We start from the raw sequence: 13791 nt of genomic DNA, 5'->3' as shown, positions 1-13791 counted from the left end.
AATAACTATTTTTTTTAAAATATTTAAGAAATAGATAGAATTTATTTATTCTAAAAAACAAAAAATTGTTATTCATAAAAACATGAATCTGCTTATTTTATTTAAAAAATATTTTTTAAAAAATAAACTTAAACAAACTAGCCATTATCTTATCTTATTCAGAAATACTTAAAAAGCAAAAAAAGTTGGGTTACTTTTTCATTTTGCTACTACTGACCATGCAGTGCACGATAATTTTATTTATTTATAAATAAATGTAATAAATATATTTTGGTTGAAACATGCATCTGTCGGTCGCTGAGTCTGAGGAAATGCACTGGCAAAGTTCCTCGAACAACGTGGAAAACGAGACCTCCGGCCAAAACGTGATTAATGACACCCACTAACCAGAATGAAGACTGATTCAGGAAAAACCAAAGTAGGTGGCTTGGCCAAACGCCCAAAAGCATCAACTCTAACTGTATGTTTGGTATCACCTCTCTTAACCCTGTGCAAGTTGAAACAAATAATATTTACTTTCACATTAATACATGATTTTGTATGAAAACATGAATTATTAAAGTAAATCTAAACATGTATTAAATTTGTTTTTGAGAATTTTTTTTTATAAATTCAAAATATATTTTTCGTCCTTCTAATTTTATTTATATAAAAAATAGCATTCTGTACCTATAAATTTTGAATTATTTTATAATTGTCTAAGTATAACATTACACAAATTCACTGAAATACAAGCAAATTCTTGTGAAGACAACTTATAGGCCGATTGATGTAACAGTAATTTCATTCAAGTTGCTGAGTTGCAACAAGAAATATCTGGATTAGGTACCTTGAATGTTTCATAGTATTTCACGGATTTAAGATGTTTTATGTGAAAAACTTGAACAGTATACTATAGACCCATTCCGCACTGCACCTGCCCAGTTGCATGTGTTTTGTTTGGTGATGAGAAACTCCAAATTGTTTCAGCAACAAGATAAAGTTAGTCAATTCTTGGTGGGTTTGAATGGACAATTTTATGGAGTAATATTATAGATCTTATTACATGATAATACTTTGCCATCCCTGAACCGAACCTTTCTCTATGGTTCTTCAATAGGAGTGACAAGCACAATATGTGTATTCCTTTACATAGCTTTACGTAAGAGTAATAAGTTCCTAAGCTTTTCTTAAACATAGAATATAGATGGAAACTTAGCAACAAATGTGGCTGTTTTAAGGTTTTTTTTATACAAAATAAATGTTAATTTGTTAGTTTTTTAGGAGTGAACCAACTCACGGTCTTTTTTTTTTTTAACCATCAAATAAATTTTATATTTTATATAAACATTTAATTAAGTATTATATCGTAACTGTAATAGTTAGTGAGAATTCAAAACATGATCCACTAATAGCATCTCTAATGAAGTTGTTTAAGTTTATTCTTAAAATTAAACAATTTAAAAATGCCATTGGAGCAAATACATTCTTGTAGAATTTTTATAAAATTTATTTATATAAACAAACTATCACCAAAGTTGCTTGACTATTAAAAAATATTTTTTAAGTTAAAACGATAGTCTTGTAAAAAAGAAGTTAAAATGATATTTATTGTTTGAGTAAATAAATAAAATGAGACCCTCTAAAAATAAGTTAAAAACTGTAAAAATTAATGAGTGTCTTAAATTTACAGTGTGATAGTAAAAGACGCACTAAAATAGAATTAAAACCCCAACAAATTGAGTTCTTAATAAGTTAAAGATGCTGTAATTAAGCATTGTCAGTTATTTCAGTTTCATGTACTCTAAGTCCTAACCCACTGTTATCAAAGTTAAGATGAACTTCATTTAGGTGATTAAATTTATTAAATTTATCAAACCTTAACCAAAAACCAAAACACACTAATTAACACACTCACACCAACTGGGACAAAAGGTAAACACTAATTAAAAGAAAAATAAGTTAACAATGAAATTGTTAGGTATGAATTTGGCTGGTTTCGAAGGGAAGGAGAGAAATTCAAAGCTGAGTATTTCATTCATAATCTGCTTATTACAATTAGTCCATATTTATAATGAAATTCCTAACAGAATTGTGATTCTGTGCTAGGTGCAAAGATTACAAAATATGGAAGTTTGTTATGGTTGCCCCCTGATCCTCGACAACAAATCCTTGCAGATTCTTCTAGTGCCAGCTCATTCCTCATCACACGAAATCCTTCAGATATGAAGGTTTGTTAATTATCCTCTTTGCTCTGCCTTCTATTTGGGTCTCTGTGTTGTTGTTTGTACCCTGTCTTGGGTTTGCTTGTTGCACCTCTATTACTTGCTGCACCCCTCTTTGTCTATCATCCCACGGGCCTTGGAAATTCACCTTGCCCTCAAGGTGATAGTCACGACTCAACTGAGTCCAGGATTCCCACGAGGTCTCATCAGGATCTAAGCCTTCCCATTGCACCAGTACCTCCCACGGGGAGTCGGGGTTATCTGAATTGTAACGGTAATCCAAAATGGCCAAAGGAGATACAATGAGTTGACCGTGAGCAAATTGGTCAGGGAGACAAACAGAATCTGCAGATGCCGGTGACCCTTTGAAAGGTTTCAATATAGAGCAATGAAACACGGGGTGAATACGAGCACCCTCAGGGAGTTTCAGACGATAGGCCACAGGACCAATGCGCTCAGTGATCTCAAATGGACCGTAGAAGCACTTTTGGAGTTTGTCGGAGCTAGAAGAAGAAGAAGGCTTGGCCGAATTTTGACGATGGGGTCTGAGTTTGACCATAACCCAGTCACCAACCTGGTATTCCACATGTCTTCGTTTAGCATCTACATATTTCTTCATCAATTCCTGAGCTTTGAGGAGCTTTTTACGAATCAAGCGGAAGGTGTCTTCTCTGTTCGTAATCATATCGTCAACAGCGTCGATCTTTGAATCTCCGGCAAGATATGCAGGGTAGTTAAAGGGCTTTTTTCCAAATGTAATCTCGTATGGAGTGGAACCAGTAGCGGCATTCCAAGAAGTATTGTGGGACCATTCCACCCACAATAATAACTTGCCCCATGAGCTTGGTCGCCGGTGAATGAAAGCTCTGAGGTATTGTTCAATGGCGCGATTCAGGGCTTCTGTCTGACCATCGCTCTGAGGATGGTAAGAGGAGCTCATCCTCATATGGGTGCCACTGAGACGGAATAGGTCCTGCCAAAACCTGCTCAGGAACAGGGGATCACGATCAGAAATCATGCTACGAGGGAGACCATGAATTTTACCGACAATGTTCATGAATAGAGCTGCGGCGGTATATGCTGTGTGTGAGGTGGGAAGCATTTTCAAATGGATGCCTTTAGAGAACCTGTCGACAACCACCAGAATGGTGGTGTTCCCCTGAAAGACAGGCAGACCAGTAATAAAGTCTAGAGAGAGATCCTCCCATGGTCGGTGAGGGACCGGCAGAGGGCATAGGAGGCCGGCGGCGCGCTTGGTTTCATACTTGGAGTGTTGACAGTCTAAGCAGGTAGAGACAAACCGTGCGACATCGTCTCGCAACCCGTCCCAATAAAAATTGTCCGTCAGTCGGGCTATGGTCTTTGCGACGCCAAGGTGGCCGTCGGTAGGAGTAGCATGATACTCAGTGAGGAGTGTGGGAAGCAATGGCAGGTGAGGAGGAAGCCAGATGCGGCCTTTGCGTAAGATGAGGTTGTTTGAAATACTGAAATCAGGAAAGTTGGCGGGAGTTGCTTGAATGTCCTGAAGTTTGGACTGATAAGACTCATTCTGAGCCAACTGCTTCCTCAATTCCTCCATAAATGTCAAACAAGGGACCGACAAAATGAGGGACAAAGAGGAGTCTTCCTCAGAGAGTCGTGATAACGCATCTGCCGCCTGATTAGTGGCGCCGGAACGGAACTGAATTTGGAAGTCATACCCCATTAGACGAGCCAGGTATGTGTGTTGCTCAGGGGTCTGCACCACTTGTGTGAGTAGCTCCTTTAAGCTGCGGTGGTCCGTTATGATCGTGAATTTGTGACCCAGAAGGTACTGACGCCACCGTTTAACCGCCGAAGTCACTGCAAATAACTCTCGAACATAGGTGGAGGAATGGCGGAGCTTGGGTGGGAATTGTTTACTGAAATAGGCTATGGGGTGTCCCTTTTGGGAGAGAACCGCGCCCATCCCAATGCCGGATGCATCCGTCTCGATCGTGAAGGGCAGCTGAAAGTCAGGGAGGGTAAGCACAGGGGCTTCCGACAAGGCTTGCTTCAGTTGGTCAAAGGCCTCCTGGGCTGAAGGGGTCCACTGAAAGGGCTCTGTAATGGTGGCCGCAACTAAAGGGGCCGCAATGGTGGCATAGCCTTTAATAAAGCGTCTATAAAATCCGGCGAGACCCAAAAAACTACGAAGAGCTTTGGCGGACTGAGGCAGGGGCCATTGTCGGACGGCATCCACTTTAGAAGAGACTGGCTCAACACCGCGCTGAGACACCACATGGCCAAGGTATTCGACCTCTGTCTGAGCGAAAGTGCATTTGGAAAGTTTGAGGACAAATTGATTTTCTAATAAAACCTGAAAAGCTTGCTGTAAATGCAGAACATGATCAGTGAAAGTGATGCTATATATTAAAATATCATCAAAGAAGACAATGAGAAACCGGCGGAGGAATGGCCGGAAAAGCATGTTCATCGTCGCCTGAAAGGTGCTGGGAGCATTGCATAGCCCGAAGGGCATAACCTTGAATTCATAATGCCCGTGGTGCGTTCGAAACGCCGTTTTCGCAATGTCTGAGGAATGCATTCGTATTTGGTGATACCCCTGGAGCAAATCAAGTTTCGAAAACCAACATGCGTGGCCCAATTCATCTAACAGTTCATCAATTGTAGGAATAGGAAATCGATCACGGATGGTAATGGCATTAAGGGCTCTGTAATCCACGCAAAACCTCCAGGACTGATCATGTTTGCGGACAAGGAGCACCGGAGAGGAGAAAGGACTGGTGCTGGGTCGAATCAAGCCCTTCTGCAACATGGATTCGACTTTGAGTTCAATCTCCTGCTTCTGGTAATGGGGGTACCTGTAGGGTCTTACATTAACAGGAGTAGCCTGGGGAAATAAATGGATGTGGTGGTCGGTAATGCGCGCCGGCGGAAGGGATGTAGGTGTCTGGAACAATGGCCCAAAGTGATCAATTAATGCTTGAATTTGAGGGTCCAATAATTGTGAAGGCTCATCAGGAACTGCCTCTGTGAGGACCGCAATGTGGAAGCAGGATGCATGTTCATTGTGTTTCAAAAATCTGCGAAGCTGAGGTGGAGTGAGCATGTTAATGGTGAGGTCAGTGTCGCCGCGAAGCTCAATTAAACGCTGGTCATAGAAAAACTTCATAGTCATGAGAGAGTAATCAATAAGGATCGGTCCCAATGTCTTTAACCATTGTACTCCAAGGACAATGTTTGCTCCTGCAATGGGTAAGACCTAAAGGTCCACGTCACAAGTGAGGTCCTGAATGGTGAGAGTGACACGCGGACACCAGCTTGAGCAAGCTAAGTGCTGGCCATTACCCACTAAGACCCGTAAAGGGGTGGTGGTCTGGGTTGGAAGACCAATGCTCTGCACCAATTCTTCTTGAATGAAGTTATGGGTGCTTCCCCCATCGACGAGAATGACGACATGGTGGCCGGAGGCCAGACCCAATAAGCGGAGAGTTTCGGGTGCTAGATTACCCGATAGTGAATTAAAACTAATTTGGGCCGCAGTTGGGTTTGGACTGTCGGGTGGGTCGGGTCCTGGGTCCAAGTCCTCTATAAGAGGGTCAGGGTGGTCGTCCTCAGCAGCCACCAGGAGGAAAACCCTAGAGGCACATCTGTGACCTCTATGGTACTTCTCCTCGCAGGTAAAGCACAAGCCGCGTTCACGGCGAGAAGCGATTTCAGCTGGAGACAAACGCTTCACCGGAGGAGGCCTTGCTGACGTCGCAGGAGACGAAGGGGCCTGGAGAAGAGCAGGTGTGGAGTTCTGTCGCGGTGGAGGAACCGAGAGAACCGGAGGAGCGCGGTTGCGGAAGGATGAACGCGTGTCGAGGAGCTTCTCCTCCTGAAGACGCGCGAGTCCAGCAGCTTGCACCAAAGTCAGAGGCTGCAGCGATTGCACCTCACGGCGGATTTCGGGAGTCAAGCCCGATATGAAGCAGCTGAGTAGGAATTGGGGAGGGAGACCGACGATTCAGTTAGCGAGTTCCTCAAATTCCGACAAATATTGAGTCACCGAACCACGCTGAGTGAGCTTGAAGAGACTACCAGTGGGATCATCATAGTGAGAAGGTGCGAAACGGGTCTAAAGAGCTTGAATGAAGGCAGGCCAGGAGGTGAGTTGGCCGTTCGTGGTCATCCACTGGAACCAGGCGAGAGCCCGGCCGTCCATGTAGAAGGACACAATGGTAAGTCTGTCGTGTTCGAGGGTAGTGTGGTACTGAAAATATTGATTAATCTGGAATATCCACCCGAAGGGGTCAGTACCATCAAAACGCGGAATGTCTAATTTCATTCTGTGGTTATGTGCAGGTACAGGGGAAATGGAAGGTGTAGGTTGAGGTGATGGAGAAGGGGAAGTGGAGGGTAGCCGGAGTAAGAGCTCATCGAATTTCTGGGCCATGGAATGAACAGTTTCCCCAAGGGAGACCTGTAGGGTGGTAAGCTTGAGGATGGCTGTTTCGAGCGGAGAGGATGAGGTGTTGTGAGGTTGATCGGCCATGGTGAATGAGAGCACCAAATGTTAGGTATGAATTTGGCTGGTTTCGAGGACCAGTTCCTCCAGAGAAAGGGAAGGAGAGAAATTCAAAGCTGAGTATTTCATTCATAATCTGCTTATTACAATTAGTCCATATTTATAATGAAATTCCTAACAGAATTGTGATTCTGTGCTAGGTGCAAAGATTACAAAATATGGAAGTTTGTTATGGTTGCCCCCTGATCCTCGACAACAAATCCTTGCAGATTCTTCTAGTGCTAGCTCATTCCTCATCACACGAAATCCTTCAGGTATGAAGGTTTGTTAAGTATCCTCTTTGCTCTGCCTTCTATTTGGGTCTCTGTGTTGCTGTTTGTACCCTATTTTGGGTTTGCTTGTTGCACCTCTATTACTTGCTGCACCCCTCTTTGTCTATCAGAAATTGTGCTTCAATTATAATTCATTAGGATGAATAAATTTATTCTGATCGTGCAATGTATTACAAGTTTAAATATTACCAAGTTTTGATGCAAAAGCTACCCTTATTCTTCCCATTTTAAATTCGAGATGTAAGGAATGAATAGTGTTTATTGGTTGAAACGTGTGCAAAGTAATGAAGACCGAACGTTCAAAAACGAAAACAAGGTCTTCTAATTTAAAACTGCAAGTGTAAGCTAGAAGACTATTCTCAACTCCTCTTCTCATTTCGCTCTATATGGTCCACACGCTGAATGTAACTTGCAAGCTTAATTAACATTCTATATATTCCGCGCTGCAACTTCCCAATTGGTTCGTCTAGACCATTAATTCAAGCCACAAAAATGGTTGAACAAGTTGATAAAAAAAAAAAGTGGTTGAACAATTCACACAACATTAATATTCTCATTGAAAATGAAAAACAAATGTCAAAACCAAAATTAATATTAATGTGCTGCAATGTGCGTGGTTATTTCACCTTAGCCACTAATTTCAAGCTTAAATATTGAGTGTTAAATATTTACAACCAGAATTTTATTGTTCCTATTAATTCTACTTTGGTTACTATAAAAAAAAAAAAAAACCTAATCAAAATGGAGTACTTGTCATTTCAAAGATTACACTTATTGCCTTGTATTTTATAATATTGTAACAAATTACATACAAATATAATTGATGTGACTATATATAATTACAGTCACCAACCGTTTTCCAAAACATTGTATATAAGATCTCTGTAAAAAAAAAGACCAGTCATATATAGCCTATATAATCTATATATGATCTATGTCTGTTTCACTCCACCTACAAGAAAAGGAGGGAAAACAACCATAAAATATCTAGATCGTCCCCGAAAAAAAGAGAGAAGAATTTAAGTCAATATACGCCCATATACAATTTTTATATTTTTCTGAAACTCAATTTAATTTGTACAAAGCCACCATACACCTCCTTGATCAAACTCTTTGTATACAAAGATCAAAAGTGTTGTATATACACAAATATATATGAATCTACCACAACTCTCTATAATCTGAAGTCTGTCAATTAAATATCACATAACAATTCTTGTATATGATCATTAATAAAAATCTACCACTAACGTACCTACGTACATTGATGTTTTGGCCGCCTCTATCTATTTTCTTTCACTTTTCTTCACCTTAACCAAATGGGTTCCTCGTTGATGGTTTCCAATGCAGGCTTCCTTGACCTACAATAACTAAACCTATTCCGAAACCCTGACTCAACCTCTACCCCTTCCAAGCTCAACCTTGGGACATCATCATTTGTTCCAACACCTTCAGCTAAATGATCACATGACATTAAATCTTTGTCGTTAGTTATCCGTTTCGCGGTCATATTGGCCGCCATGAAAAGCACTGCCACGTCGGCGGCAGTGACAACGGAATTGAGTCTTCTCATGGGGAAGAAGATGTAGACGTTGCCACACTCCAACTCCTCGTCGGCGCCGAGAGGCGAAAACCGGCGTCCGATGTGTAGGGAGTTGGAGTTGGCTAAGAAGTGAGTGGGGCACTCCATCATGAGCTCGGCGACATTGATCACTTGCTCCTTGTATTGCTTCACTTCGCCCGTGGGGAAGATCACGCGTGCTGCCCTTGTGTTCTTCATCAAAGGAGGAGCCAAGGTGCAAGAAATGTAATTGCCCATCACCAAAAATTATCAATTAATTAAACAAGGAGAACAAAAAAGATTAATTCCTAACTATAGGAAGAGAAAATTGGGGTTAAGAGAGAAGAAATGGGTTTTGGGTTGAAAAGAAAGGGCTCACATGAGGAATCGAAGATGGACGATTGAGTGTATATATATATATATACATACGGTGAATTAAGAAACGAGATTTTTTTTTGTTTTAAAAAGTTGAGATAAAGGAAAATGTTTAAAATATTACCAAGTATGGCTAAAACTGTTCCAACTTCCAAGAAACACTTGGCCAGATTTCTATCTTTTCCCTAGCTAACTTGATTTTTGTTTTTGCCTGTTTTTCTTTCTTTTTTTTTAATTTTATTATTATTCAGTCAATGAAACATGTCCACTTCAGTTCATGAAATTTAATTAACATTGAATGTCTTTTCCTACTTTAATTAATTATAAAATCAACAAATAAAAGTATTTAAAAACATAACTGGAATTTAATTTAATAATTACTAAAGATCTTTCGAGCATAACATAAAATAGTACGGACGTAACATAATTTTATTAAATGCAATAAATCTATTTACTTTCAAGTCTTGATCAACTGATTCTCTCCCTCTCTCTTTGTTATATCTGAACTGATATCAATTCTCTCAAATTAATCTATTAAAAAAAATATACATCATACTCATTAGTTGTAATTGTAAAGTCAAAATTAATACATTTTTAAAGTTATTCTATCTCCTCATCAACATCACAATCTTAAAAAGAAATACAGACACTTAAATGTATAATACATTCTATGCATATCAATCAAAAATAAATTGTCTACTTGGTAGCAATAATCTATTCCATGCATTGACATGTAATTTATATCATATAATGGAAAGCATCATCCTAATAAATATGTTATATTGTAATCTTTCTCCTATGTGAAATGCATCTAAACCAAAAACTTAACCGGTCTCCTAATTAATTAGTTAATATAGATTTTGATCTATTAGTCGTAATTCATTTGATATGATTAGAATTACGCCAAACTATCAAGCTATTTGTTAAGACTGTAACAACAGAAGAGCACCAAATTATTATAATAGAATCATCAACAAAAAAAACACCCAAATTTCCGTTAAATCTTGAAAACCAGGTCATCACAACATATTTTACTTAAACCAAGCTATCATAAAGAAAACACTAAATTGGATAGGGGCCATTGCTTCCGAATTTTGTTAGAATACTTATAATTTGTTTGGTAGAAATTAAATTATTAACATTAAAAATAGAGTCTACACAGATAGTTTGATAATGTATTTTACTAATAATATGATATACAAATAGTGTATATCAGCTCTTCCAAAAAATAAAAATAGTGTATATCAATTTTATATATGTGGCCGGGGTCTTTTTAATTAATATAAAAATTATACTAATTAATAGAACCATATCACACTCTTTTAAAAAGAATTAAGAGTATTTTAAAATAGACATATTTTTAATTTTTAATTAATCAATCTCTTAATCGTATAACTCTTCATTAGTAAAATTATTAAAAATATTTAAAAAGCCAATGAATTAATGCACAGAAATATTGTTTGGTCAAGTTGGGAATACATTGGAACTTCACATTGTGAAGAGTTCTCAAGTGCGCGTGAGACGTGTTGACCAGTGCGGTTGTGGGAGTTAGGTACTTTTATTTGTGTGGCGTGGGATTTGTAGTTTGCCGCTGCGCGTTGGATCCAAAGAAATGTGTGGAAGGTTCTAAGTACAATGACGTGTAGTATTTTCTTAAAGTTAGGGTTAATGTTTCAGTTGAATATAATTATTATTATCATTTTTTAGTACTTCATTGGTGTTCGTAATGATGATGTGCAGTAATCATGATTGTGGACAATGTTTATGATGATGATGTCGATAATGATATGATGAATGTTAGTAATGACAAAGTTGATTATGTGAGTGGTGTTTATGGCAATAATGATTATGATAATATTAATGATTGTGGTGAAGGTGATCAAAATGACAAATAATAGAAAGAGTATGATTAAATGTAAGAATGATGTTTTTTTATATAAAAATAAATAAATTTACAATTTTTTTATTGAAAATAAATGTAAAATTATTTGAATTGAGTCAAAAAATTATTTTAGTTCAATTTTTAGTAAAAACGTGTTGTTTAGAAAATTTAATTTGTTGAAACTAAGCATAAAATTCATTTATCATTATTGAGGAACTATGTATTAGTTTATCATAATCTTTCCTAGCTAGCTAAGAACAATTTAAAAATTTAAAAATATTTTTTTAATGATTAATTTGATAATTAACTCAACATTTGTACGTACATTTGAAACAATATTAAACGAATTAATGTTTATATATGCATGAATAATTATCTTATCAATATTTAGTGGGAACATAAGGAAGAGCATGTGCCAAATACCAAGACGGGTGTGAATGGCATCCAACGTTGAAGTTAGCTAGTGGGATTTGAATTGCTGGCTTGCGAACAATAAACTTTGAATTTAAATTCTCATGTAAATTATTTAAACCTCCCACCACCAACTCTAGTAGGTTTATTGCCTATGATCTGTTAAAGCAACGATAGATCACCTCAATGATTAAATTTACTTGCCTTTGTGATGGACTAATTAATAGGCTTACACTCACTTATATATATAGAGTAAATTACACTCACTTTTATGTTTTTTTTTTAATTACACCTCACATTTCTTTTTTTTTTTCATCCTACAAAAACTCTCTTAATTGTTTAGCTCATATTACACTAGATTCCCTCTCTCCTAAACATCATCTAATAATTTAATAAAAAATAGACACATGTTAATTACATGACTTTTAATGAAAATTTATATATAAAATATCTATATCTTCTTCCTCTTAACTCCATAAAAGACATAACATCATTTTCAACTTAAAAATATTTTAACACTCTTTTTTTTTTCTTTTTAATTGGACGTGAACCTAACTTTTTGTTGGACATGAACTGAACTTGTTGGTACGTATATTAACACTCTTTCTTCTTCTTATTCTTTTTTTAAGTTCATTTTTTTTTGTGTTAGATCATTTGGTTGTTGTATTTTTGTTGGATATGTTCCTAGCAAATGCCTATTGATTGAATATGACAATTTGCTTCAAATTTTAGTATTTTGTTCTTGTATTTATGTTTCTAACTCCTTTGTTTGAAATATTTATTTTTTATGACTAGGTGTTTGATATAATGTCTTAATCAAAAACTTCATCTTCTTCAAGTGTTAACAATAATGAAGTAAAAGTCAAATAATAAAGGAAAAAAATGTTATTAGAATAAGAAATGTCTATTCACAGGATCAATTCTTAATTTGTTATTGAGTATTTAATAAAGATGTTAGAATAATTTTGTCTGCTCACATATTTTAATTAACGATAGTTGGTTGCTTATTGGACATGTTCCCGACAATGCCTATTGATTGAATATTTATTATACTTAACATGTATAATTAATAATTACCATCTTAATATGTATATTTGATATTTCTTTTAAAAATTATTAAATGTAATTATTAATTGCAAATATTAAATATAATAAATATTCATCATTTTATTAGTATTGAATATATTCAGTAATATACTTATTATAATAATTTATTATATACTCCCTCCGTTCTTTTTAATTTTTAGATTATTAGAATTTTTTTATTAATCATTTTTTCAAATTTAAAGATTCTATTAATTACTCCTTTAGAAATTATACCCTTATTTGTCACAAATTATTTTATTAGAATAAAAAAAATTATTGCATTTTTTTGTTTCAACAAAGAAACCTTAAGAGACAGACAAGACTGCAAATAATAAGCATAATAAATATTTATGATATTTTTTATTAAATAAATTTGTTAATGTACTTATTAAAAGTATTTGTTATCTGTTAATAAATATATTTAATAATAAAATAACAAATATTTATTGTATATAACATTTATAACTAATACTTATATTTTAGCAATTATATTTAGTAATTCCTATAAAAAATTATTGAAATACAAGTATTAATTATTCTTTTGAAATTTATTTTTATACTTATTGAAATATAATTATGAGAAAAATGTATTCAACTCCCTTAAAATTTACTCTTTTTACAAATAAATACCATAAACTTTAATATTGTCTCAATTGATCCTTAAATTTTAGATTTTTTGCAAATTGGCACAATGAACTTTAATTTCTTTTAAATTATTCGTTAAACTTTACCTCATTTTCTCATAAGCACCTAAAATTTAATTAGGTCTCAATTAATTCTTAAAATATACCACTTTAATAAATATTCTCTTATATGAAATTGGACTTGGAGTTAAACTACTAACAAAAAAAAAACTGTTTATTTATTTAATGTTAATTATTTATTAATCTTATTTCTATAAATAAATTTTCCAATCATTAAAACATAATAAATTTTATCATTAAAGAATAAAATATTTTTTTAATAATGTTATTATTTCCCCTTTTATATTTTCAATGTTCATATTCTTTATTATATTTTAAGTATAGAATCATGAGTTGTAACAAAAAAAAAAATAATGAAGGGATAATATTTAGATAAGTAACTTAAAAATTGTAAAAAGGATAAATTTTAAAGATAAATTGAAATGAATTTAAAGTCAAGGTGTCTATGTACAAAAGAAATAAAGATCAAATATCTATCAAAATAAATTTAAAATTTATGTTGTTTATTTTTTTTTAAAAAAGATAAAGCTTAAGGATTAATTGACACAAAATGAAGTTTAAAATATCTATTTGCAAAAGGAAGTCAAGTTTAACCAGGCATAATGCTATTTTCGCATAAGTATTAATAATAAATATGAAATATAATAAAAAATTGTTATTTTTTATTATTAAATATTGAATATATGTATTAATATACTTATTATAAGTGTTTATGATAGCTGTGACATTTAAGTTAATTTGATA

General features: G+C 35.1%; 1 protein-coding gene across 1 annotated transcript; it reads right to left on the bottom strand.

The window, feature by feature from the left end:
* Positions 1-8046: 8046 nt before the first annotated feature.
* LOC100794800 (uncharacterized) lies at positions 8047-8989 on the bottom strand. Its single transcript, XM_003555642.4, has one exon. It carries the CDS (start codon positions 8845-8847, stop codon positions 8335-8337), a length of 513 nt encoding a protein of 170 aa, XP_003555690.1. The 5' UTR covers positions 8848-8989; the 3' UTR covers positions 8047-8334.
* Positions 8990-13791: the final 4802 nt, after the last annotated feature.

Source organism: Glycine max, chromosome 20, assembly GCF_000004515.6.
Source record: "Glycine max cultivar Williams 82 chromosome 20, Glycine_max_v4.0, whole genome shotgun sequence".
Taxonomy (NCBI): domain Eukaryota; kingdom Viridiplantae; phylum Streptophyta; class Magnoliopsida; order Fabales; family Fabaceae; genus Glycine; species Glycine max.
This window is presented reverse-complemented; position numbering and strand designations above follow the sequence as displayed.